A 26422-nucleotide genomic window follows, 5' to 3' on the forward strand; every position below is an offset into this window, starting at 1 on the left:
TGCAGCAACTGCATGCTGTGCCCCTGAACTGGTCTTTCGAAGGGGCAAAAAGGAGCTGCAAAAAGCGGCTTCTTTTTGTGTCCTCAAAAGGGTGCCATACCTGTGGCAGCGTGGCTATATGGTGCTCCTTTGGCACTGCATCATATGGACACAGCGCCGGAGGAGCGCCATGATGTCGCATGCCATGTGGAGTGATGCCGTGGGGAGAAGTCAGGGTGTGCGTCATCTGGACACTCCAACTCTGCCCCCAGGCTGGCCTTTCAGTCCAGTCTGTACAGGGCCTAACTGAGCAAGTACTGACATTACATTCAGCAGCTTGTAACGTTTTCCTCTCCTGACAACTTCTCCATTTTTAATGCACTGAAATACTATCTTCATTTTACATTTTCCTTTACTATTTATTCTTTTCATGCATTCCAGCTCTTCAACTCAGTTTAAGAAAAATCCTCCAATTCTCACCCAGCCTTAGGTGGAACTTCTTCAGAAGCTCTTTTGACAATACTGGACAAATGTGAACTTCCACATCTTCCATCAGCATTAATCTGCACAGTCAGCATCAAGGAATTGTGGGAACTGTAACACAACACCATTTGAAAGATCACAGTAATCAATTTATGCCCTGAAGAAAGTACAGACTGTTTAAAACCAGATCAGAAAATCAGGGAAATACTTCAGAGCCAGTGTGGTGAAATGGTTTCAGTGTTGGACTAAGACTTTGGAAGACTAGGGTTCAAATCACCACCAGTATGGAAACACAATGGATGACCTTGGACAAGTTATACTCTAAGTATTATAAGGTGGCCATGACAAACTTCCTCTGAATTAATCTTGCCAAGAAAACTCTAGGACAGAGTCGTCATATGGGGAGTTGACAGGAAGGCACAGAGCAATAATAACTTCAAATAAATAGAAGGCTTTTAAGAGAACAAGATGCCTTCATAGTTGGCATATGCTTTACAAAAGAGGACACCTAGGCTTACATCTGGTTGCTAGTCTGAGAAATCAAAGAGATTTCCTAATTGCTTACCATCCAGCAGTTGACCGAGTAGATCTATACTATCTGCTTTCAATAACTGGATTTAGGACTTAGACTTCTTGTGTTATACATAATTAAGATCTTGTGATAACCACATTGCTGCATTTTTGACAGTTCATCCCAGATCTGGGGCTTAAATTGTCTTGTTGGATCAAACCAAAGTTCATTTGACAGGGACGTAGCCAGGAATTTAGGAAGGGGGGGGGGTTCCAGACTAAGTGCCACCATTATAATGGGGCTTGGGTGCGGTGGCGCAGCAGCACGCACCATTCATTTTTCTAATGGAAGGGGGGGGTCTGGACCCTAAGAACCCCCCCCCCCTTGGCTACGTCCCTGCACTTGATCCAGTTACATGTTCTGAGTGGAACTATATAATTTTTCACCATTGGAACTATATACCTTTTCTGGGGAAATATCCTGCTTTTATAACTTGAGTATGTTATTGCCCCATCAAATGTAAACATTGGCTCATAAAACTTGGAACCATTGCTTTTTCTTTTGGATTAGCCATTTAGTCAGATTAGCCACTGGCCATGCTGATGGGAGGAGGGAGAAAGGGCATGATAGTAGAAAAGAAGAGTAACTTTTCCCAACTTGCATAGCAAAGTGGACCAACAGTCCAAACCAACTCAAGGCTTTCTTCACTAACTAGAAAAAGCTTTGTAGGATTTCAGACACAGGAATCTTCTCCAACAATACCTGGAAAAGCCATTGGATCTGGGGCCTTCTGCATGCAAACTAGAAGCAGAGTTTCATTTATAGATCTAGATGAACAGCTGAATGTCAACCCATGAGTAACCTTTTCAGTGCACTGTACAATATGTTTCTTACCAAAGATAACATTACTTAATGTTAGATGACAATAGGCACAAATATTACTACTGGGGAAATATGATTTTTTCCCCTTCAGCCGTTCAGAATTTACTATAAGTACATCTTAATGACACATGAAACAAATTTACAGAGTCTTTAAACACTAATTTTAATGGAAAAGGGTGTTATGGAAAGATCAGATCTGCAGGGAAAATAGGTAACCTTTCAAATTATTATTCCCTATAGCACAATTAATCTTGGTTTAATAGGATGGTTAATGTCTGTTATTTGAACACTGATTATTAAACATCTTCTTATGATTAAAAACTGTAATAGAGCTGTTACCGGAAAATGGATATGGATCTATGCTGTGGCTTTTAGTGCTCTGCAAATATGTTTTAATGTGCAGTTGGTATTTATTTAATTTGCAGTGATATTTAATTAACATGCAATAACTTTTTATGAAGTCTAAATTAAATACTGTGCTTGCAAAAGCCTAATAGAAAACTTGCACTCTAGAAAATGCAAAGTAGAGTAAGCATGCCATTATATTCCATGTAAGAGTGTCCATTGATTGTACTGCAAGGAAAAGAAACTGAAAATGTGGGGCTGTGTTGTCTGAAACATAGTGAAAGAATTTTACAGGATACAAACACAGCAGTTATGAGAATATGTATAATGAAATTTGGTCAAAGGAACAATACATTTTAAAATATGATGTAACAGATATTTTTAAAAACCTATTTTTTCCTTTAGAGACACAAATGCAACTGGAAATTCTAGTCCACCAAAAAGCCAGATCAACATTTTTTTTTCTATTTTTGATAGGGAAAGAGGCACCATGCACAACCCTTTTAGCTGACTAAAAATAAGGAAGTCTAGACGTATGGCCACAGGGACAGCACATATCTCCCACATAAGAAGCATGTTGTCTGTATACAGAAGATACAGTAAACTGCCCTGTGAAAGGCCAGGTTCTTTCACAAACACAATCTTGCAGAGTACACAAAACAGCTCCTGCAAAATATGAGATTATGTTAGAAAAGAGGAGACATTGATTGCAAAGAACTACAAAGGTAAAATGATAAAGCACTTGAATTACCTCTCAAAATTCACTCATCAACCTCATGCTGCTATTTAAATTGATGGACACTTTACAGGGTAGGACTACTTTTTTCAAGAGATGAGATGCCTGGCAGTCCTGCATGTCTTACTATCCTGTAATATCTAATAGGCAAAGATGCACAGTAAGATCTTATCTTGTTTGAAACATTCACACCCTTCTAAATAGAGGCCAATCAAGTTGGGTGGAACAACACATTAGCTCTGTTCACACAACACAACCAGTTGGTGAACCACAGCAATTTTGGGATAATAGTTATAGGCAGGATACACTGCCTAGTCAGCTCTGGCATGCAATGGGAGGGTCTAAATAAACCAGGGAAGTTTGCTTTGAATTAATAATACTGTGTGAATGTGGGTGCATCTGCTATGTTGGTTTACTTCTTTTTAATAACTCGTAAAAATGCAAGCAAGTTTCCAATAAAATGAAGGTAGCTGTGCCTGATATACGGGCTCCTTTACTCAGTAAAACATATGTTCGGTGTATACACCCGAGTTGCATATAGATACAAGCAGTGCTGAGGGGGTAACAATATGGGGTGAGATGCTTGGTAGGAATCTTCACAGCCAGAGAAAGAGTCTTGTTTAACTTGAAAGTTCACACATCACACTGTGGACCTTTTTGGCTTTAAAAAAGTGGTGGTGGTAGTTATTTATTTATTTATTTATTTTTAAAAACACACACCAAAAAACCTTTCCTGTGAATTTTATTCTAATGTATCAACATTCCTACCTGTTTTCGACAAAATTGTGATATGATTCACACAACAGTTTTTATTGAGGATATAGAGTGCATGTGCCATTAGACTCCTCAAGAACGTCCCTTTTCAAATGCCTTTTTCACTCCACAATGCAAATGCTCCTCTATCTAGCAAAACCTAATCAACAGCCAGAGTGAATACAATTTTCTTATTCTCCAGCGATAAGCAAAAACTCTGATGTATTAGTAGCTGGTAGGCTTTATATCCTTTGGTTATAAAATTGACTGTAAGAAAATAGCATTTATTGTGGCTACTGTTTGTGTTAAGACTAATAAAGAAAATGCACTTTGTTTCCATTTTATTTAACAGTTATGTTTATTACTTTACTCACGCCAGGAGATAAGTACACAGACGTCATGTTACTTCATCCCCACCGATAAATGGACCAATTTGCATTTTTCAGGGGGGAGAAAAGGCTCAAAATGGCAGTTGCAGTATATAAAACATATATACATTTTACTATAATTGCCATATATTTTATCTGAGCAAATGTAAATTTAGAGATTCTATAAAAAAAGCATCTCTTTTCATGCTGAATGTATTGTTCTGTAGTTGTACAGATAGGGAAGGCATTTAACCAATTCCAATGAAATTTAAAATTATGGTTCCTTTAAGTATGATCTTTCTAAATAACTTTCCTTTTAAAAGAAAACAGAGATAAGGCACAATTCTCCTCATTTTCCCATCATTTTCCAGGACAGTTACAGACTAATTATGATTTAGGATTAGAGACTGCATTTTCTCCTTGCAGTCAATCAATTTATATATATTTAGAACACGTTTTTGCACCTCCATACTTTTCAGTCTGTCTAAGCCAAATGGCAACTTGCCACTTAGGACCAATATGGCATTTCTCAAACTTTCAGAACTTAGCCTTTCTTCCTCTACTTTCCAAGATACAGTATGTCCAGGGCCTTTCCAAATGTTTTATAAAGCTCAATATCTTTGGCTACACTGGCTGGAAAAGACAAGGGTTGTAAAAAAATTCGTCAAGTATTATACCAGCCTTCCTAAACCTAGTACCCTACAGAAGTGGTGGACTATCATGCCTCATTTAAGCTGTACTGATTGGAGGAGATAGGAGTTGTACTGAACTATAATCCCTTATTTAGAAGGATAAAAGAAATGATAAGACATGTCAGAATACTTAACCCACACCTACCCACTATTGGTGTCAAAGAGTTATAATAATGTTGGGAAGCCATCCTTTGATGGTGTTTCTTCAGCAGTACTAATGAGACAAGAATAGCTGAGAAACTCCCTCCAGACTTTTGAAAGGATCATTCATGAGAGGTAACACCTTTCAACTCTTAAAGGGAAGAAGAGAAACAGAGTAAAGTTGTCTGCATTTTAGAGGTACAGACAGTTGTATGTTGGTTGGAGCTAGAGTATTCTTAGTATGCAGTTTGTTTTTGGGGACCTGCTGAAAGACTATTAACTCTGCTGTCAGTTTATAGCATGAGTATGGGCAACAAACACCAGCTGTCAAAGCTGGATTCAAGAAAAGGCACTAGGTATCAAACTGCAAACCCTGTTACAGACTGCCAAAATAAAGCTGCTTCGGGTCTCTTTGGAGGTATGCTATGTAAATGATGCATGGGTCCTAAGAGTCCGGAGGTCACGCCAAAGCCACACTCCATTCCTAAGCACTGGAGTGCAGCTTTGGTGCATCTTCCGGATTCTTAGGATGCATGCATCATTTAAACAGCATACCTCCAAAGAGACCCGAAGCAGCTTTATTTTGGCAGTCTGTAACAGGCCATACTTTGGATAATGGATACACCAAAGAATTTCAGAAAAAAATAAACCTGTCATTTATAAATTAAAGTAAAGCTTTTGACTGTGTAGATTATGAGAAACTAAGGTTTGCTCTAAAAGAAATGAGAATGCCACAACATCTCATTGTCTTAATGCAGAACCTATAGACTATAGAATCAAGATAACAGGATACTGCCAGAACACAATACAGAGAAACAGAATGGGTCACCATTGGTAAGGAGGTCAGACAAGGCTGGATTTTATCTCTGTTTAAAGTACCATGCAGAACATATTATATGAAAGCAGGATTTAATTCAGAGAAACCAGTTATGAAAATTGGATAAAAGAACATCAACACCTTAAGATATGTAGACGATACCACAGAAAGCAGCAAAGACTTGGGATGGCTATTGATGGAAGTTAATGAGGAAAGAGAAAAAGCAGGATTACAGCTGAATATTAAAAAGACAAAAATAATGACCACATACATGATTTATATAAGTTTAAAGTGAGTAACTAAGACAGTGAAATAGTTTAAGATTTCCTACACTTTGGCTCATCCATTAACCCAGATGGAGAGTGTGGTCAAGGAATCTGAAGAAAACTAAGACTCAGAAAGACAGCCATGAAGGAACTAGATAATATCCTCAAGCGTAAAGACATATTGGCCATGAGCAAACAGGGCAAAAGGAGTGGCCAAATGCTGGTCCTGCCTCAATTGCAGTGGGACCAGACGCTGTGGTCCTGAAGTCAGATGCTGTTGTGGTCCTGAATGGACCAAACCAAGAAGTGGATAAAATCTGTTCCTTTTGTGGCTGGGTTTGGACCACCTTAGGCAGCCCCAGCCCAATCCCAGTGCGGCCTCCTTGCAGTTTGGATGTGTGTGTCATCTGATTACCATGCCTCCAAAGCATGTGGAAGACACCTTTTTTGTCTATCTGTTTTGGACGATTAAATACCAGTCAGAATCATCCAGGTAATAGTATTTCCAATTTCTATGTATGGTTGTGAAAGCTGTACACCAAAGAAAGAAAACCAACTCATTTGAAATGTAGTGCTGCAGAAGTGTTCTACAGATACCATAGACCTCTAAGAGACAAATGAATGGGTTTTAAAGCAAATATGAACTTACACCAGAAGCAAAGATAACTAAATAGAGGCTGTGATACTTTGAACATACCATGAGATGTCATGACTAAAGGAAAAGTAGAAGGCAGTAGGAAAAGAAGGAGTCTCCATTAAAGGTAGACTGAGAAAATCAAGGAAGCCATGGCCCTGAGTTTGCAAGATATTGGCCTCGAGACCTGGCCTCTTGGAGGTCTCATTCATAGGGTCACCATAAATCTAAGTTGATTTGATGGCATGTCACAAAAACAGCCAAGGAATTTGTATGGTCCTCCAGTTTTCCTGAACTGCAGCTCTCAATATTCCTCGCCACCTGCTGTTTTGGGTGGGCTGCATGAAAGCATTACAGTTCAACATCTGGAGGGATGCACATCTCCATCTTGACTTATAGGAAAGTATTTATTATGTTCAGCTTGCTTGTTTGTAGATGGCAACAGAATTACACAGCACTACAGATCTGCAGTAGCCTGTTTACAATACAAAGCCACATTGCTATGCTTACATGTTGTTTTGTTCCTGTGTGCCTTCAAGGAATTTCCTTTTCATGGCAACCTATCAAGGGATTTTCTTGGCAAGATTTATTGAGTGGGAATTTGCTGTTGCCTTTCTCTTTTGGCTGAGAGTTTCACTCGGCCAGGTTATTACTCAGTGGGTTTCTGTGATCAAGTGGACTATGACTCCAATAGCAACTACTAGTCTAGTCCAGTGGTCAAAGCATCAAACTAGTACTGTCTACACATACTTACCAGAGAGTAAGCCCTCTTGAATTCAGTAGGGCTTACTTCTTAGTAGCCTAGTACTGGATTGCACTGCAACATTTTTATTATTGTTTCTGGAATTGTCTAGTGCTCAACATAGTGGACATGATGACCACTTTTATTACATAGCTAACACGGTAATCACAGAATAGTGCAAAAATAAATCCAGTTTTTGCCACAAAAATGATTGTGAGTTATTTTTGATCCCACAGACAATCTTCAGTAAAGCCTCTTTAATTACATGCTATAAATTCAAGATTAAGATCCTTGTGTTCTAAGCAATCTTATCTTAATTGTATCTTCTAACATGAAGAAGAATAAGCAAAAGATAAAAAGCTTCAAACCAAACTTATTTGTAATCACATTTAATAGTTTCCAGACTGTAGTTAACTTCATATTTAGAACACCCTCGTTCATAATTCTTGCACATGTCTGGGGCACTTGCTATGAACACTCCAAAGCTGAGAAACAACGCTTACCATGGGAGGAATAAAGGGAACTACACTGTTTTCCCCTTATGTTTTGCATTGCTTTTAGGCCAGTGATGGAAATCATGAAGTCCTCTAGATGTTGTTTGGCTGTCATCCCCAGAAGCCCATGCCAACATAGCCAACAGTGAGGAATACACTGGGAGTTGCTATCCAACAGCATTTGGAGAGGCACATAATTCCCCCCTTGCTATCTGAATTCAGTGGGATCACTGATCTCTCCCTATTTCACCCTAAAGAACCCAGTTTAGATTGTAATTATTATGCCAAGCCCAAAACATTGTATATGGAAAAAAAATGCTACTCCTTTGGGCAGAGTCGTGGTTACAGGGACCTATCCTCAATCAATAGCTTAGAAAGATACTTTTTAAAAATAATCTACTACATTTATCATTCCAAGCATCCAAATATAGTTACTCCTACAATCACCATTTTAAAAAGTAACACTTTATCTTCCCATTTCTCACAAGGAACTGAGATAGTTACTTTAAAAAGCCTGAAAGATACAAACAGCTGACATGTGCTACCTAATTGGACATTTCTATTGATATCATTGCTTCAGCCGTCTTAAAAGAGTATAAGGCAGTAGCAGAAGCTAGCACTTGAGCTACGTGCTATTCTTCCTCCATCACTTAATATAGCAAAATCTCTGCAACTAGAAAACTAAGAGTTATCTCACCTATTCACCCCCATTAAGTTACAATAATAATGCAATATGGTTACACCTCCATTGTCGGAAAAAGAAACTAATTAGCTATTTGTAACATGTTTCTACAAAGTTCTGTACTGAATCTCTTGGAGGGGATTTGCATGCAATGCTGTCCATTTGGGTAAGCCCATGCACAGGCATACAGCCAAGCAAAAGACTGCCAGGTTCATGAAGCATGGCCTAAGGTAGTTGTCTCAAGCTTCACCCTAAAAGAATCAGCATCAATCAGGAACAAGTCTGTAAATGAAAGCTTCCAATTATTCTGCCTGTTAAGACTGATCAGACTATCAGAATCTTAAATCTAAGCTTTCCATAACAAGGAATGAGTCCAGTCCTCCCCTCTCCTTTAACAACAGAACTGAGTTGGAGGCAACAGGCTCACTCTCTGCAAATGAATCACCCCCATCCCTCAATAATTACACATCATATAAGAACTCTTACATTACCTAGGGATCTGATGGTCTGGATATTCAGAACTCCAAAGCAGGAATGACACCCCTGCCAAGACCAGAATGACATACAGATTTACATTGGGCTTGTGTCTGTGTGTAAATGAGTGAACTGCCTTCAAGTCAACCTTAACTTATGGTGACCCTATGAATGAGGTATTGTGTGGTTCCAATCTGTGGACCATTGTTTTGTTTTCCATATTTGTTGGTAGATTTTGTTTAGAACTAGAGTGGATTCTGTCTCGGTAGGTGGAACTGTTCTATTAGTATGCCATCTGTTCCAGGTGATTTATTCATCCCGTGTGCTCTAAGTACACTTTCTAAAATTGAGGTTCATCTTTGTATGGTGCATCTTCAAGTCTTTCATCCCTTCATCTCTTTTATATAGTTATGTCATGTATTTTTTTTTATTTCATCTTGGTCATGTAATGTGTTCCCCTGATGACAGTAGAGCATTCTCACCTTTGGTTTAAATTTCATTTTGATTTCTTGGATCTTGTGGAAGAGGTATCTTGTCCTTTCTTAATTTGTTGACAGTTTCTATTTCTCTGATTTGATTATAGAAGCATTTCTCTTCTTATGGCTTACGGTCTGCATAAATGCTAACCAATTACTTCTCCATGCCCCAGGCCCCACAATCCACTCCCTGATTAAAGTGCTTTGCCTTAATCAGGGATGTAGCCAAGGGGGGGGGGGTTCTTGGGGTCCGGACCCCCCTTCCATTAGAAAAATGAATGGTGTGTGCTGCTGTGCCGCTGCTCCCAAGCCCCATTATAATGGTGGCACTTAGTCTGGACCCCCCCCCCCCTTCCTAAAATCCTGGCTACGTCCCTGGCCTTAATATTTCATTTAAGTAAATCCATAAAAAGGAACAAATGCCATGACATCTACTGGGTGATCCTAAGCCACTCACACTCACTCAGTCTCATAGGGTTGTTGGGAGGATAAAATGGGAGAAAGGAGTGCAATGTACTTTGAGCACAGTGAAGGAGAGGGAATGTGACATATCTACTAAATAATGCATGAATATAACTACAATTACATGCACAAAGACAAAAGAAAAGATCTTTGAGGTGGATAATGGAGAGCAAAAATGAGTTGAGTAAAGCGTGGGTTTCAAGATGTAGTTGGCCTCCAACATCTCACACCATTGATTATGCTGGCTAAGATTGCTGAGAGTGTTGTCCAGCAACATCCAGAGAGAAGCACTTTGCTCATCTTCTCATAAATCAATGCAACACACACTCTCAATGGGTGAGGTAAGGAAATTTTATTGATAATTTTTACCCCCAAAAAGTTAAATTAATTTGAGGAGCTAGTCTGGTACTGTGCAAAAGTGGTATATAAATAAAATTTATTATTATTATTATTATTATTATTATTACAGAAATTTTAAATTTTATTTTTTTATTTAGGTTTGATTTAGTAATCTGAACTTTTGATGCTACATAAAATTGGGCTTTGAGAGTTAAAAATGTAACCTGAGCCTATGAAAAGTTTCATCTCAGTTAGAAAGGTCATGAGCCTGGGTTTGCAGGAACTAAGTAGAGCAGACCTGAACAACTTGGAAATAGGCAAGGGCTAAAATTAAAATAGGCTAAAGTTCTTCGGGCCACAGATAGGTTTTTAGCTTCCCAATTAAAAGTATAATGAATTATTAAACTATTTTGCAAATAAACCATATTATTAAAAAAGGGAAATTTCAATTAATACAATAATCTTAATAAATTATCCTTAAGATTTTTACTTATCATGAAATCACATTAATATTTTAAAAATTACTTTGCTACAGGATACACATTTTAATACATTTTAAAGGTTGTCCTTACTGTTTATAACATTTAGTTAATGGGACGTATTACACTTCTTGTCAGCAATCAGTTTATTATGTTTGAAATGGATATTTTCAAAATATCTTCCAAGTGTTCACTGGTTGGGTTGATGGTTACCAAGTTATGAAGTGTGTACAGCCGGCATGAGTGGTTTCATTGAACCTGGACACTGTATCTGTAACCTAGGAATTTTGATTGGAAACGAAGGGGAGGAAAGGTAGTATCCTTATGATTTGCCAAGGATTTTTTTTTAGAATAAGAGTGATTAAAATGCTGCAAATATCACAATAAAAGGAACAATGAATTAAACTGTGCCTACTTCTCACATGGGCACATGTGGTATTTCCGTGACTACTATAAATGGCTTCTTAAATTGGAGAGTTTTTAAAATACAAGGCCCAAGTTCTTTTTATAAAGGTTTTTTAATGCCTGGCTATTTTTTTCTCCTTCCTCATCCTCCATTTAGCTGGAAGTGTTTTTAGAAGCACTGGCAATGGAAAGATGATGAAGGAGAGCTTCGGAGTAAGGCTGGACTGTGGAGAAGGCTCGTGAACCTTACTTGAGATGTTGGCTTGCCATTAGTAGCCAACTACCATACATCCCACAGGAAGTTGTCCCACCTCCTCATGGGGTGCTGGAAATTGCTTGGTAGGCCGAATGTGTAGGTACAATGCAAGTAGAGAAACGCAAGACATGGGAGCTTGGAGATGTGAGGGCTGACTCAAGGACAATTAAAAACGACAACAACATGGATATAGGATTGCATCTTTACCTGGATTTCCAAACATATGCTCATGTATAACAACTATTTGCACAGCAGCCTACATTTAGAGACACCTTAATTTTGGTTTACTGGTGCCTTGTTGGTTAGCAACAATGGTAAAAAGCAATACACCCATTTTCTAGAAAATATGAAACACTCAGAATACATGCCAGAAACTCCCTCTTAAAAGCAGCTCGAGTAATTTATACAACATAATTTCATAATTGTGAGATTGTTATAGCACTTTGCACTGCTTAGGTAAGGATTTCCATTGGCATTTGAGTGAAACACTTGTAAAAAAATATATAGGTAAGTGCTTTTAGAAACAACCCTTTAATCCTTGGGAGTGCTACAGTCATTGTTTTGGATTTTAAATTAGCCACCCTGGGAAAATATTTTTGAAGGGTGTTGTCAGACCTTTTAAAGTTATTTTTAAAATGTTGCACACATGCCTTAGAGCAGAGATGGGCAACTTGTAGCTCTTAACAGGTGCTGTTAACCTACAGGTCCTTGCAGCTCTCCCCACGGACTACAGTTGTTAGAAGTGATGGGATATATAGTCCAACAACAATTGGATGGCCACAAACAGCCTACTCTGCCTTAGATAATGAATATTCCAGGTAGCCATTTCTTTGTTGCTATTTCCAAAAAGGTGTTGAAATGAATAAATATTCAAGATAACCACCTCTTTGTTCCTATATACACAAAAGGTGTTGAAATTACACAGCCCTCCAGATATCATAGACTGCAAATTCTAGCATCTCTCCCTAATGGCTAGAGGTATAGAGAGCTGAAGTCCAATGATAGCTGAAAGGCTACATATTTATTTTCTATCCAGCTATGAGCACCATTTCCTTAAGTTCTAGAATATATATTAAATGCTGAAATGCTAATGATGTGTCTTTGCATATTTTAATAACATCATGTTGACAATCCCTATACCTGACATGCCTATCTGTCTGTCCATCCATCTATTCAACGTGTCTCCCATTTTTCTTCCAAAGAGCATATCTGGGCTTGTTCCATTAATAGATAGATTAGATTTAGATAGTGACTAGTCAAAAGCAACCTGGTGATATTTATAGCACAACAGGCACTTGGATTTGAGCACTAAAGGATACTACTTAGAGTAAAGGACTAGGGTATGGAAGATCCAGGTTCTAGTCCTCACTGAGCCATGAAATCCACTGAAACCTCTGGCCAGCTACGAACTCATCCCTCCCACCCCCATCTTTTTCAGTCTGTTTATGTCACAGGTTTCTTGTCAATATCAAGTGGACAGAACATCCATATGTGTCACCTTGAACTCACTGGAAGAACTATGGGATATAAAGGTAACAAATAAACATATTCACTGTTACACCACTCTAGCTCACATCATCTTTAACCGTGGGGTCTTAGAACTTGACTTGCCAAATGGGTCTTTCTCAATGCAGGACTTAGGCCGTATACACACCAGCCTGAAACGGCGGTCTGTGGGCAGAATCGGGGCGCAGTGTTCTGACGATGCACACCCTGACTCTGTCCCTAGAGCACCATGATGACGTGAACCACTTCAGATGGCGCATTGCATCATGGCACACCTCCAGAGTTGCGTCCAGATGACGCAGAGCCAAAGGGGCACCATACAGCCGCACTGCCACAGCTATGGCACCCTTTGGAGGGTGCAAAAAGAAGCTGCTTTTTGCATCCTCCAAAGGCCAGATCGGGGCCACAAGCATGAGGTTGTCACAACCTCAATCTGGCCAGGAAAGAGGCGGTGTCCCACCACTCCTTAGGAGCAGTTGAGCAGAGCCTCTTAGTTGTTGTTTTTCTTTCAGACAATAGCAATTTAAAGAGCAGGAACTAAAGAATTAACTAACATTTCTCATGAAAGGCAAAAAAATAGAAAGCATTCTTCAGAGCAATTATTACTGATCCCTGGATAAAGCGTACATGGCCCAGAAGACCTGAACTGATGAAAGAAGCCAAGTTACCAAAGTGAAATGATGAATACAATTGGAAAAAGAGGTTGAAATTCCTCCAAGATGATAAGTGAACTCTTTTTAAAAAATCTCTCCCTGCCCTGAAGATGTGTGGAGGTTTGAAGTGCTGCCAGATTTTCTTTTGTTCAAATATAAATACAGAAAACTATTTATCTTTCTTGTGTGCTGCCTTCAGCTGATGGATAGTGGAGGATGGGGAGAAGAAAAAAACGTATAAAACAAAAACACTGTGCCACCAATTTTTCTGTACAATGAACACACAGAATTTTGATCCACCAGAAATTGGACTAAAGGCTAAGAAGCAACACAACTGTGTATTTAGGTGATAAGTCCACAAGAGAAAAACATTTTTCAGGATGCTTATACAATGGTCATTTATTTGCTAAAAGGCTTGATGGGTATCAGCCTGTAGATTCTCTCAAGGCACTCTTCAGGGCCTTATGTATGAAAACACAAGAGGAAAACACATAACTATATAGCTTCCAAAGAACGCCTGAAGAGCATCTACAAGCCAAAACATGGGTTTTTTAGTAAATAAAAGAGCACCGTTTTAGCATTCTGAAATGTGACTTCTTTTTTTTCTTGTAGATTCTACAGTTTCTTAAAGACCACAGTTATTGGTTAGGCCAGAGGTAGAAAATAGCCAGATGTTAAACTTAAGATGCCTATCCTTCCTCACTTATGGTAGTCGTTGGCTCCCACATCTGCAGGGTATCAAATCTTCCCTGTTAGCATCCTGCATAGTTCCCTTTCAGTTCATACTAAAACATGGAATAGATTCGCTGCTCCATCAACTTAAAAGTCACAGGCAACCACTATTCCTTGCTCACTGGCTAGGACAGTTGGGGATTACAGTTCAACAACCTTTGGAGGGGCACATATTTCTCACCTCATTGTAGGTCAGCTACATGTCTATTAAGATGTAAGCCTCATGGACCTCAATAAGACTTATTCTGAGATAAAAGAAAGTAGGATGACAGTGCTCACACATTGTTTGGTCACATTAGTGACTTATTTAGCATTGTGCCAGTTCCTATTAACTTCAGTCACACATAGGCCCAGTACAGATGGGCGAAAAGCGCTGTCCTGTGGGCGGAGTGAGGACTGAATGTCCCCATGCTCACAACCCTCCCCGTGCTACCCGGACACCATAATTGTTTGCCCCCTTCCATACGGGGCATGCAACAATGATGTCTGTGTGCTGCAGCGTCCAAACAGCACCATGCCATGTGGACATCATCGTTGTGTATGAGCCAAACCAATGGCACCCAGCCTGTGGCACAAAAACAACCCGCTGGGAGCAGGTTCTTTTTAGGTCTCACGGAGGCCACAGAATTTGTCTGATGCAGCCTCCATCCAGGGCAGAAAGGGGTGACATCTCACCACTCCTTCCTGCCCATCTGTACTTTACTGTCTAATGAATGTAAAGTGCAGTTGTCTTATTAATTTCAGTTGCACTTACTTCCCAGTAAATGTACTTAGAAACCATCCTTGTATGACTTTTCTTCTACAAATGCTCAATACCTGCTACCAACAAGAAAATAAATGTCTAGAAGAGTAATGCAAGCCAAACAGGAAAAAGGAACATTTGGAACCATTTGCCAGAGTTGGGATGTCAACTCACACACAACATTTAAAACAGCTTTCTCTACTATTCCATAGTTCTTAAAAAAAAAAAAAACTACCAAATTTCTCTGTCAAGATACTTTCCAATTGACTTCCTCTTTGCTGTTATTATTAGATCCTGTAGCACTTAACTGATTGTCTTGATTGACAGCTGTTGTCAGGAAGAGAGATGGGGAGTACTTCCCTGTTGATTTTCTTTGATCTCTCAGAACCACTTCACTCTGTCAACATGATGTCCTGCTGACCCAACTGTGTGGAAGTTGCAGGCATTGTGCTGCAGAGCTTCTGTTCCTACCTGTAGGATCATATTGAAGAATTACACTGGGAGATTTCAGCCATGCATGATGCTACTTCTGTTGCTGTCCAGCAAGGCTCCATTCAGTTCCCTATATTGTTTAGCATCTGTATGAAGTCATCATCTGAAGAGCTGAGCCATGATGGTATCAGTACTTTGATGGCATTCATAGAGATAGAGAGGCCCAACTGGGTGGGGACAGAAAAGTTGTCGAGGAGCATTTTTAGTGGGTTTTTAAAGCTTTTTTGTTCAGAAAAAATGCATTGTGCAATATTTTCTTTTATTTATTTATTGCATTTATATCCTGCCATTCTCTTAAAATGGGATCCAAAGGGGCTGAATCCAATTTAACACAAGGTGTTCGTATACTTACTCCTCCTATGGTATTTTAAAAACTATTTAATAGCTAGACATTTATGTCAGTAGTGCAGTGGTTTGAGCACTGAATACAACTCTGGAGATCAAAGTTTTATTTCCTGCTCTGTCATGGAAATCCACTGGGTGACCTTGGACAAGTCACACTCTTTCAGCCCCATAAAACCCCAAGATAGGGTCATCATAAATTGGAAACAACTAGAAGAAGGCACACAATAACAACAATGTACAGTATCTCGCATCATTGCCACCGCAGAAATACAGTGCTACCTCGGGTTACGAAATTAATTTGTTCCGCGGCGCCGTTCGTAACCCGATACATTTCGCAACCCGAAAAGGCGCTGGAAAGCCGCTAGCCGCCCGCTAGCCGCGCTTCACATTTGAATTTCGCGCCGAAATAAATTTCGTAACCCGAAAAAATCTTCGTAACCCGGAACAGTTTTTTCCTATCTAACTTTTTCGTACCCCGGAAATTTCGTAACGCGAGCAATTCGTATCCCGGGGTACCACTGTATCCAGTTTGACACTACTTTAACTGCCATGGCTCCATGCTATGAAATTCTAGGAACTGTAGTTTTGTGAGACATTTAGTCTTCTCTGTCAGAGAGCTCTTGTGCCACAACAAACTACAATTCCCAAAATTCCACAGCATGGAACCATAGAAGTTAAAGTGGTCTCAAACTGGATTATTTGTGCAGTGCAGATACAGCCCTAGTCTAACTTTTCTTTTCTCACATCTTGGTATGAGATGAATGCTTTATCTCTGGGTAGCAATATGTAAGACTAGATTAGAGGTTAAATAATTTTGTTTTTTATTTTACTAACGTTGATGGTATTTTCTGTTTTTAATTAGGTATTTTTGCCTGCTTCTCATAAACTGGCAAAAGCAAAGAGGTTCCTCATAGTTCAAGACCCTTATCTTTAGGACATTAAACGTGATACTTTCATGTCAATCTAAATTATAGATAGTGTGTTTTATGTTACTAAAGCAACCAAGTGACTTTGAATTTGTAAAGGATGCTAACATCGCCTCAAAGTTTGCTAAAAATTATATTGGGGGGGGGGGCTTGAAGAAACCACCCCCCCCCCCCCCAATGGCTTTAAAATCTCTGGATATTTTACTTGTCTAGACACCAGTTGTATCTATCTGTTTTATCTGCACAAGAAGAGGCTGTACAAGTGTTCAACATGGTTGCTTTAGACATAGTGATGGGCTGGATAAGCCTCCCTGCCAAACAACCCATATCAAAATAACTCAGCATCTGAATCCTGGTATAGATATAGCACTGCTGCATGGTCAATGAGCTCACTATCAGCTGATGCTCAGGATCAGAAACCAGTCCTCAATGCTCCAGTCCCTGAATAGAAAAGATGGTCTATGCTGGACAGAGTGGAATGCAAGGCTTTTTTTAAAGTTAGCATCCATATTCATCCATATCAAAGAAAGTCAAGGAACAAAGTGCAAAGGCAAGTTTCCAGCTGAACAGGTAAAAACCAAAAATAATGACCGACAGAAAATCTACATAATTTCAAAGTAGATGATAAAGACCTTGAAATAGTTCAAGATTTTCCATACAAGATTTTCACAACAATCTTCAAATCACTGTCCTGGTTGTCAGTCCTTGTTTACAGAGCTTTGAACAACTTAGGAGTAAAGTACTCCAAGGGTGCTTCTCCCAAGATCAGGATATAATTCTCCCTGTCACATGGGTTTTTTTCTTGGTGGCACAATTGTGATTACAGGACTTCCTCCCTGGGGAACTGCAATTGGGTCTTCATTTTGCTGAGCTTCTGATGGCAATTAAAAAACAAACTTGTTCACCAGGCTTTGGAAGTGTAACCTGGCCTAGAGATCATGCATACTTAAGACTGTGTATTGTGCTATGTTTAAGTTCTGTTTTAGGTTTTAAGGTTACCTATAATTTCTCTCTGTTGTAATATGCTGTGTATCACCCTAGTCTTCCTTGGAAAGAAATGTAGTATCTAAATAATATAAATATATAATTCAGTCAGCCAGTAATTTACAAAATAGCAACTGAAGCACTAAAAAGGTGGCAACCAACACATAAAGAATTCAGTGGAACTTGAAAGACCACATACTGAGTTGTTTCTGGCATTTGTTTCTGGCATGTGAACACTTCATTTCACTTATTTCAGTAACCATTTATTTAGTTGCATAATCGAAATCTGTATTCTGACATAAAGCGGGGATTAGTGTTTCACCTAAACCAAGAAGAAGGTAGATCTATGAGGCCATTACTTCATAGACTAACATAATCCAGAGTACAAAAAACCCATAGAAATATGCTCAAACCCATAACTCAAGACCACAATCTGACCCAGTCTCAGATATAAAGTAAAAAAAACCCATGCAACGTGAACAAATGTAGTATATTACAGCAAATTAAGCATTTGTAAACTGGATAATATGTCTAGTCCACTTGGAAAGAACTGAATTGCTCCGCGTCTTTGTTTTCAGACACGTTTTTGACATTCATAAATTCACACTGTTGAACATAAAGAAAACAAAAATAATGATCATGGAAGATCTACACAGATACAACCTAGACATGAGGAAACAAAAATAGTAAGAGATTTCTTATACCTGGGATCAAACATTAACCAGAATGGGGACAGCAGTAAAGAAAATGGAAGAAGACTGGGTGGGCCACTATGAAAAAGCTAGAAAGAATCCTAACATTGAAAGATACACAGCTGAGTACAAAAGTTAGAATCATTCAAGCCATTGTATTTCCTACTACTATGGATGGATGTGACAGCTCAACAGTTAAGAAAGAAGATATGAAGATGATTGATTCATTTGAAATATGGTGCTGGAGAAGAGTGCTGAGGATGCTGTGGATAGCCAAAAAGGCAAACAAATGAGTCCTAGAACAGATCAAGCCTGAAATATCCCTAGAAGCCAAGATGATCAAGTTGAGGTTGTCGTACTTTGGTCACATCATGAGAAAGAATGACTCACTGGAAAACACAATAATGTTAGGAAAGGTGGAGGGAAGAAGAAAGAGAGGAAGGCTGCATGATAGATGGATAGACTCTATTAAGGAACTCATGGGCATGAATGTACAAGACCTAAGCAGGGCAGTGGAAAATAGGGATGTCTTATCCACAGGGTTGCCATGAGTCAGGATCGACTTGAGAGTAGTGAACAACAACAACAACAACAAAGGTTTTTAGGTATAGTCTATAGGCCCTCTTCATTGTACCACATCTGTGCCTCTTTGACTCTCCCTTACATCGCCTCATTTTAATAGGGACTAATTTTATTGTGATTTTTATAACTGATTCTATTTTTATGCTGCCATTTTAAATTGTGGGTTAGGGATTTGTGTTTATTAATGTATTTGTTTTAATTTTGATTGCTACCCACTTTGATCCTTCAGGGAGAGGCAGGCTATAAATAAATCATTTTATTATTATTTTTTAAATTATACTATACTACTGTACAACTTTACGATACTAGGGACTTTATCACACCCGAGGAATTTCTCTTAATTTCGAATTAAAAGGAAGTGGGGCTAGAACGCATTCATGTGAATTCACTAGTTCAGCGAATTTACTTGAATTCGAATTGCATTCGAACTGGCTTCCCATTGCCCAAAAATAGCATGCCATTGCCCGAATTTGCTTGTGGTAGTCTATCATGCAATAAGGTGAAACCTCATGATTGTGTTCAGATTGCCATTAGATTATACTTCCAATTTCTCTTGTCTGACAATCTCCTAAGATATTTTTCTTAGGTGTAAATGTACATAACAAAATACTGAAAAGCACAATTCCCTTCAACACTAGGTTCATTTATATTAAAACCCCAGCATTCTGAGGCTCGTCGGTGTATCTACTAAATCCCATTGAACAGGATTGCAAGCTGTTGTTGTTGTTGTTGCTGTTGTTAACTGCCTTCCAGCCAATCCCAACTCATGGGACACCTCCAAGACTCCCTGTCCTCCACTGCTCTGCTCAGGTCCTGCAAAACCATAGCCGTGTCCTCCGTAATAGATTCCATCCATCCGGTGTGTGGCCCTCCTCTCTTTCTGCCGCCTTCTACCATTCCTAATGAGTCTTTCCTTCTAATGATGTGACCAAAGTATGACAGCCTCAGCTTCATCACCTTGGCTTCAAAGGAGATTTCTGGCTTGATCTGTTCTAGGGCCCACTGAACTATAGTTCAGTATCCCTATTCTCTGCAGAGGAGGGAAGAAGAGATGTACCTACTCTATGGGGACCATTGTGCCACTGGAGGCAGTGGCATGGCGACTGCACTGTCTGGCGTGCAGCGTTCCTCCCTTTCTGCCACCTTCTACCTTTCCTAGCTTTATTGTCTTTGCTAATGAGTCATTCCTTCTCATGATGTGACCAAAGTATGACAGCCTCAACTTCATCACCTTGGCTTCAAAGGGGATTTCTGGCTTGATCTGTTCTAGGACCCACAGTATTCCTATTCTCTGCAGAGGAGGGAAGAAGAGATGCACCTACTCTATGGGGACCATTGTGCCAGTGGAGGCAGTGGCATGGCGGTTGCACTGTCTGGCGTGCAGCGTTCCTCCCTTTCTGCTGCCTTCTTCCTTTCCCAGTATTATGAATGCCTTTTCTAATGTGTCTTGCTTTCTCTTGATGTGGCCTCAGTTTTGTCATCTTGGCTTCCTCCTGGGAGGTTACAGGCTTGATCTGTTCTAGGACCCATGTGTTTGCCTTTCTGGCATCCTCAGCATTGTCTTTTTGCCTGTCCATGGGATCCTGAGCACTCTTCTCCAGCACCACATCTCAAATGCATTGATTTCCTTCCTATCTTCTTTCTTAACTATCCAGCTCTCATATCCATACAAAGTGATGGGGAACACACAGCCTTGGAGCAGTGGTCCCCAAACTGTGCCCTTTAAGGGATGTTTTTGGACTCCATCTCCCAGAATCCCAGGCTATTGGCCAACATGGCTGAGGCTTCTGGGAGCTGGAGTCCAACATCTCTTAAAGGGCACAGACTTTGGGGGAACCATTGGCTTGGAGGACTCTAACTTTAATGTTCAGCTGTGTATCTTTACATTTTGGGGGTACATTGTCTAGGTCAGTGGTGCCTAAACTGTGCCCTTTAAGACTTTGGACTCCATCTCCCAGAATCCCAGGCTATTAGCCAACATGGCTGAGGCTTCTGGGAGCTGAAGTCCAAAACCTCTTAAAGGGGCACAGTTTGGGGAACACTGGTGTAAGGTCTTCTATGATCACTCCCCTTCCCATTCCTAGTCCTCTTCTGATTTGGGGCTATACATAATGGCTATACAACCCCTACCTTACACCCACTTAATTGGGGATTAAATTGCACTGGCATTTAGGGGAGGCGAGGGATTGCATTACACAGCAGCCAAATTTACTTGCAGACACAAGTAAGCACCAACTTACAATGGAGGGAGGGAAGCTTCTGACAGTCTGGGGGCTTCTGGGAGTTGTAGTCCACACAGGAACTTCCCCAAGGCCTGGGGGAGTAAGTCCCAAAGGGGGAAATGGAGAGAGAGGCTCCTATGTCCTGCTGCGGAAAAGGAAGCGCTAGGACCCAGAGGAAATCCGAAAGGAGGGAGGCGGCAGCGCCGCCACAGCTTCAGTCGGCGCTACTGCGCATGCGGACTAAAGAGGGGCGGAGTTACAGGAGCGCGCATGCGCGCTGCCAGTGCCACAGAAGGGATTGGAATTGGCACATATTAGAACCGCCAGAGGTTGGCTCCGGACCTTGATGGCGGACGCTCTCCGAGCGCGACTCGAAGAGGAGGAGGAGGAGGAGCCCTGAGGGCCAGCCATGGCGAGCCCTGCTCGGAGCCCTCCTCCGCCGGGGCTGCTCCTGCTGCTCCTGGCCTTGGTCGGCGGAGGCGGAGGCGTCTCCTCGGGGCTGCCCCAAGGGTGCAAGCAGGACGGCGCGGGAGGGCGGCCCCGCAGCAGCAAGACCCCGCCGCCGCCTCCTCCTCCTCCTCAAGGCGAAGGAGGAGCAGCAGCAGGAGGGAGGGTGGTCTGCAGCAGCCTGGACCTGGCCCACGTCCCGCCCCCCGGCGCCCTCCCAGACAGGACCCTCACCCTGTGAGTAGGGGCCCCCTGGGAGGAGGCAGGATGCTCATAGGACAGTATTTGCCCATAAGGGACATAGGGGAACCCTTGGCCATAGGGAGACATAGGAGACAGTAGGCTCATAAGACAATATTTGCCCATAAGGAACATGGGGGAACCCTTGGCCATAGGGAGACATAGGAGACAGTAGGCTCATAAGACAATATTTGCCCATAAGGGACATAGGGGAACCCTTGGCCATAGGGAGACATAGGAGACAGTAGGCTCATAAGACAATATTTGCCCATAAGGAACATGGGGGAACCCTTGGCCATAGGGAGACATAGGAGACAGTAGGCTCATAAGACAATATTTGCCCATAAGGGACATAGGGGAACCCTTGGCCATAGGGAGACATAGGAGACAGTAGGCTCATAAGACAATATTTGCCCATAAGGAACATGGGGGAACCCTTGGCCATAGGGAGACATAGGAGACAGTAGGCTCATAAGACAATATTTGCCCATAAGGGACATAGGGGAACCCTTGGCCATAGGGAGACATAGGAGACAGTAGGCTCATAAGACAATATTTGCCCATAAGGAACATAGGGGAACCCTTGGCCATAGGGAGACATAGGAGACAGTAGGCTCATAAGACAATATTTGCCCATAAGGGACATAGGGGAACCCTTGGCCATAGGGAGACATAGGAGACAGTAGGCTCATAAGACAATATTTGCCCATAAGGAACATGGGGGAACCCTTGGCCATAGGGAGACATAGGAGACAGTAGGCTCATAAGACAATATTTGCCCATAAGGGACATAGGGGAACCCTTGGCCATAGGGAGACATAGGAGACAGTAGGCTCATAAGACAATATTTGCCCATAAGGAACATGGGGGAACCCTTGGCCATAGGGAGACATAGGAGACAGTAGGCTCATAAGACAATATTTGCCCATAAGGGACATAGGGGAACCCTTGGCCATAGGGAGACATAGGAGACAGTAGGCTCATAAGACAATATTTGCCCATAAGGAACATGGGGGAACCCTTGGCCATAGGGAGACATAGGAGACAGTAGGCTCATAAGACAATATTTGCCCATAAGGGACATAGGGGAACCCTTGGCCATAGGGAGACATAGGAGACAGTAGGCTCATAAGACAATATTTGCCCATAAGGAACATGGGGGAACCCTTGGCCATAGGGAGACATAGGAGACAGTAGGCTCATAAGACAATATTTGCCCATAAGGGACATAGGGGAACCCTTGGCCATAGGGAGACATAGGAGACAGTAGGCTCATAAGACAATATTTGCCCATAAGGAACATGGGGGAACCCTTGGCCATAGGGAGACATAGGAGACAGTAGGCTCATAAGACAATATTTGCCCATAAGGGACATAGGGGAACCCTTGGCCATAGGGAGACATAGGAGACAGTAGGCTCATAAGACAATATTTGCCCATAAGGGACATAGGGGAACCCTTGGCCATAGGGAGACATAGGAGACAGTAGGCTCATAAGACAATATTTGCCCATAAGGGACATAGGGGAACCCTTGGCCATAGGGAGACATAGGAGACAGTAGGCTCATAAGACAATATTTGCCCATAAGGAACATGGGGGAACCCTTGGCCATAGGGAGACATAGGAGACAGTAGGCTCATAAGACAATATTTGCCCATAAGGGACATAGGGGAACCCTTGGCCATAGGGAGACATAGGAGACAGTAGGCTCATAAGACAATATTTGCCCATAAGGAACATGGGGGAACCCTTGGCCATAGGGAGACATAGGAGACAGTAGGCTCATAAGACAATATTTGCCCATAAGGGACATAGGGGAACCCTTGGCCATAGGGAGACATAGGAGACAGTAGGCTCATAAGACAATATTTGCCCATAAGGAACATAGGGGAACCCTTGGCCATAGGGAGACATAGGAGACAGTAGGCTCATAAGACAATATTTGCCCATAAGGGACATAGGGGAACCCTTGGCCATAGGGAGACATAGGAGACAGTAGGCTCATAAGACAATATTTGCCCATAAGAGAACATGGGGGAACCCTTGGCCATAGGGAGACATAGGAGACAGTAGGCTCATAAGACAATATTTGCCCATAAGGGACATAGGGGAACCCTTGGCCATAGGGAGACATAGGAGACAGTAGGCTCATAAGACAATATTTGCCCATAAGAGAACATGGGGGAACCCTTGGCCATAGGGAGACATAGGAGACAGTAGGCTCATAAGACAATATTTGCCCATAAGAGAACATGGGGGAACCCTTGGCCATAGGGAGACATAGGAGACAGTAGGCTCATAAGACAATATTTGCCCATAAGGGACATAGGGGAACCCTTGGCCATAGGGAGACATAGGAGACAGTAGGCTCATAAGACAATATTTGCCCATAAGGAACATAGGGGAACCCTTGGCCATAGGGAGACATAGGAGACAGTAGGCTCATAAGACAATATTTGCCCATAAGGAACATAGGGGAACCCTTGGCCATAGGGAGACATAGGAGACAGTAGGCTCATAAGACAATATTTGCCCATAAGGGACATAGGGGAACCCTTGGCCATAGGGAGACATAGGAGACAGTAGGCTCATAAGACAATATTTGCCCATAAGGGACATAGGGGAACCCTTGGCCATAGGGAGACATAGGAGACAGTAGGCTCATAAGACAATATTTGCCCATAAGGGACATAGGGGAACCCTTGGCCATAGGGAGACATAGGAGACAGTAGGCTCATAAGACAATATTTGCCCATAAGGGACATAGGGGAACCCTTGGCCATAGGGAGACATAGGAGACAGTAGGCTCATAAGACAATATTTGCCCATAAGGGACATAGGGGAACCCTTGGCCATAGGGAGACATAGGAGACAGTAGGCTCATAAGACAATATTTGCCCATAAGAGAACATGGGGGAACCCTTGGCCATAGGGAGACATAGGAGACAGTAGGCTCATAAGACAATATTTGCCCATAAGAGAACATAGGGGAACCCTTGGCCATAGGGAGACATAGGAGACAGTAGGCTCATAAGACAATATTTGCCCATAAGAGAACATGGGGGAACCCTTGGCCATAGGGAGACATAGGAGACAGTAGGCTCATAAGACAATATTTGCCCATAAGGGACATAGGGGAACCCTTGGCCATAGGGAGACATAGGAGACAGTAGGCTCATAAGACAATATTTGCCCATAAGGGACATAGGGGAACCCTTGGCCATAGGGAGACATAGGAGACAGTAGGCTCATAAGACAATATTTGCCCATAAGGAACATAGGGGAACCCTTGGCCATAGGGAGACATAGGAGACAGTAGGCTCATAAGACAATATTTGCCCATAAGGGACATAGGGGAACCCTTGGCCATAGGGAGACATAGGAGACAGTAGGCTCATAAGACAATATTTGCCCATAAGAGAACATGGGGGGAACCCTTGGCCATAGGGAGACATAGGAGACAGTAGGCTCATAAGACAATATTTGCCCATAAGGGACATAGGGGAACCCTTGGCCATAGGGAGACATAGGAGACAGTAGGCTCATAAGACAATATTTGCCCATAAGGGACATAGGGGAACCCTTGGCCATAGGGAGACATAGGAGACAGTAGGCTCATAAGACAATATTTGCCCATAAGAGAACATGGGGGAACCCTTGGCCATAGGGAGACATAGGAGACAGTAGGCTCATAAGACAATATTTGCCCATAAGGAACATAGGGGAACCCTTGGCCATAGGGAGACATAGGAGACAGTAGGCTCATAAGACAATATTTGCCCATAAGAGAACATGGGGGAACCCTTGGCCATAGGGAGACATAGGAGACAGTAGGCTCATAAGACAATATTTGCCCATAAGGAACATAGGGGAACCCTTGGCCATAGGGAGACATAGGAGACAGTAGGCTCATAAGACAATATTTGCCCATAAGAGAACATGGGGGAACCCTTGGCCATAGGGAGACATAGGAGACAGTAGGCTCATAAGACAATATTTGCCCATAAGAGAACATGGGGGAACCCTTGGCTATAGGGAGACATAGGAGACAGTAGGCTCATAAGACAATATTTGACCATAAGGAACATAGGGGAACCCTTGGCCATAGGGAGACATAGGAGACAGTAGGCTCATAAGACAATATTTGCCCATAAGGGACATAGGGGAACCCTTGGCCATAGGGAGACATAGGAGACAGTAGGCTCATAAGACAATATTTGCCCATAAGGGACATAGGGGAACCCTTGGCCATAGGGAGACATAGGAGACAGTAGGCTCATAAGACAATATTTGCCCATAAGGGACATAGGGGAACCCTTGGCCATAGGGAGACATAGGAGACAGTAGGCTCATAAGACAATATTTGCCCATAAGAGAACATGGGGGAACCCTTGGCCATAGGGAGACATAGGAGACAGTAGGCTCATAAGACAATATTTGCC

At 41.7% G+C, this 26422-nt stretch overlaps 2 protein-coding genes across 2 annotated transcripts in view; one reads left to right on the forward strand and one right to left on the reverse strand.

The window, feature by feature from the left end:
• Positions 1 to 21510, reverse strand: part of LOC149312487 (cytosolic beta-glucosidase-like) — a 98608-nt gene extending 77098 nt beyond the window's left edge. Inside the window, exon 1 of the mRNA XM_089526880.1 lies at positions 21311 to 21510. The gene's annotated coding sequence lies outside the window, so the exon portion shown is untranslated. The remainder of the gene's footprint in view (positions 1 to 21310) is intronic.
• Positions 21511 to 21597: 87 nt separating this feature from the next.
• ADGRA3 (adhesion G protein-coupled receptor A3) overlaps positions 21598 to 26422 on the forward strand; it is a 54256-nt gene continuing 49431 nt past the window's right edge. Inside the window, exon 1 of the mRNA XM_089524725.1 lies at positions 21598 to 21976. Coding sequence (XP_089380851.1) covers positions 21702 to 21976 — 275 coding nt within the window. The 5' untranslated portion in view covers positions 21598 to 21701. The remainder of the gene's footprint in view (positions 21977 to 26422) is intronic.

This window comes from Sceloporus occidentalis, unplaced genomic scaffold, assembly GCF_023333645.1.
Source record: "Sceloporus occidentalis isolate IW3139 unplaced genomic scaffold, rSceOcc1.0.p SCAF_5, whole genome shotgun sequence".
Taxonomy (NCBI): Eukaryota; Metazoa; Chordata; class Lepidosauria; order Squamata; family Phrynosomatidae; genus Sceloporus; species Sceloporus occidentalis.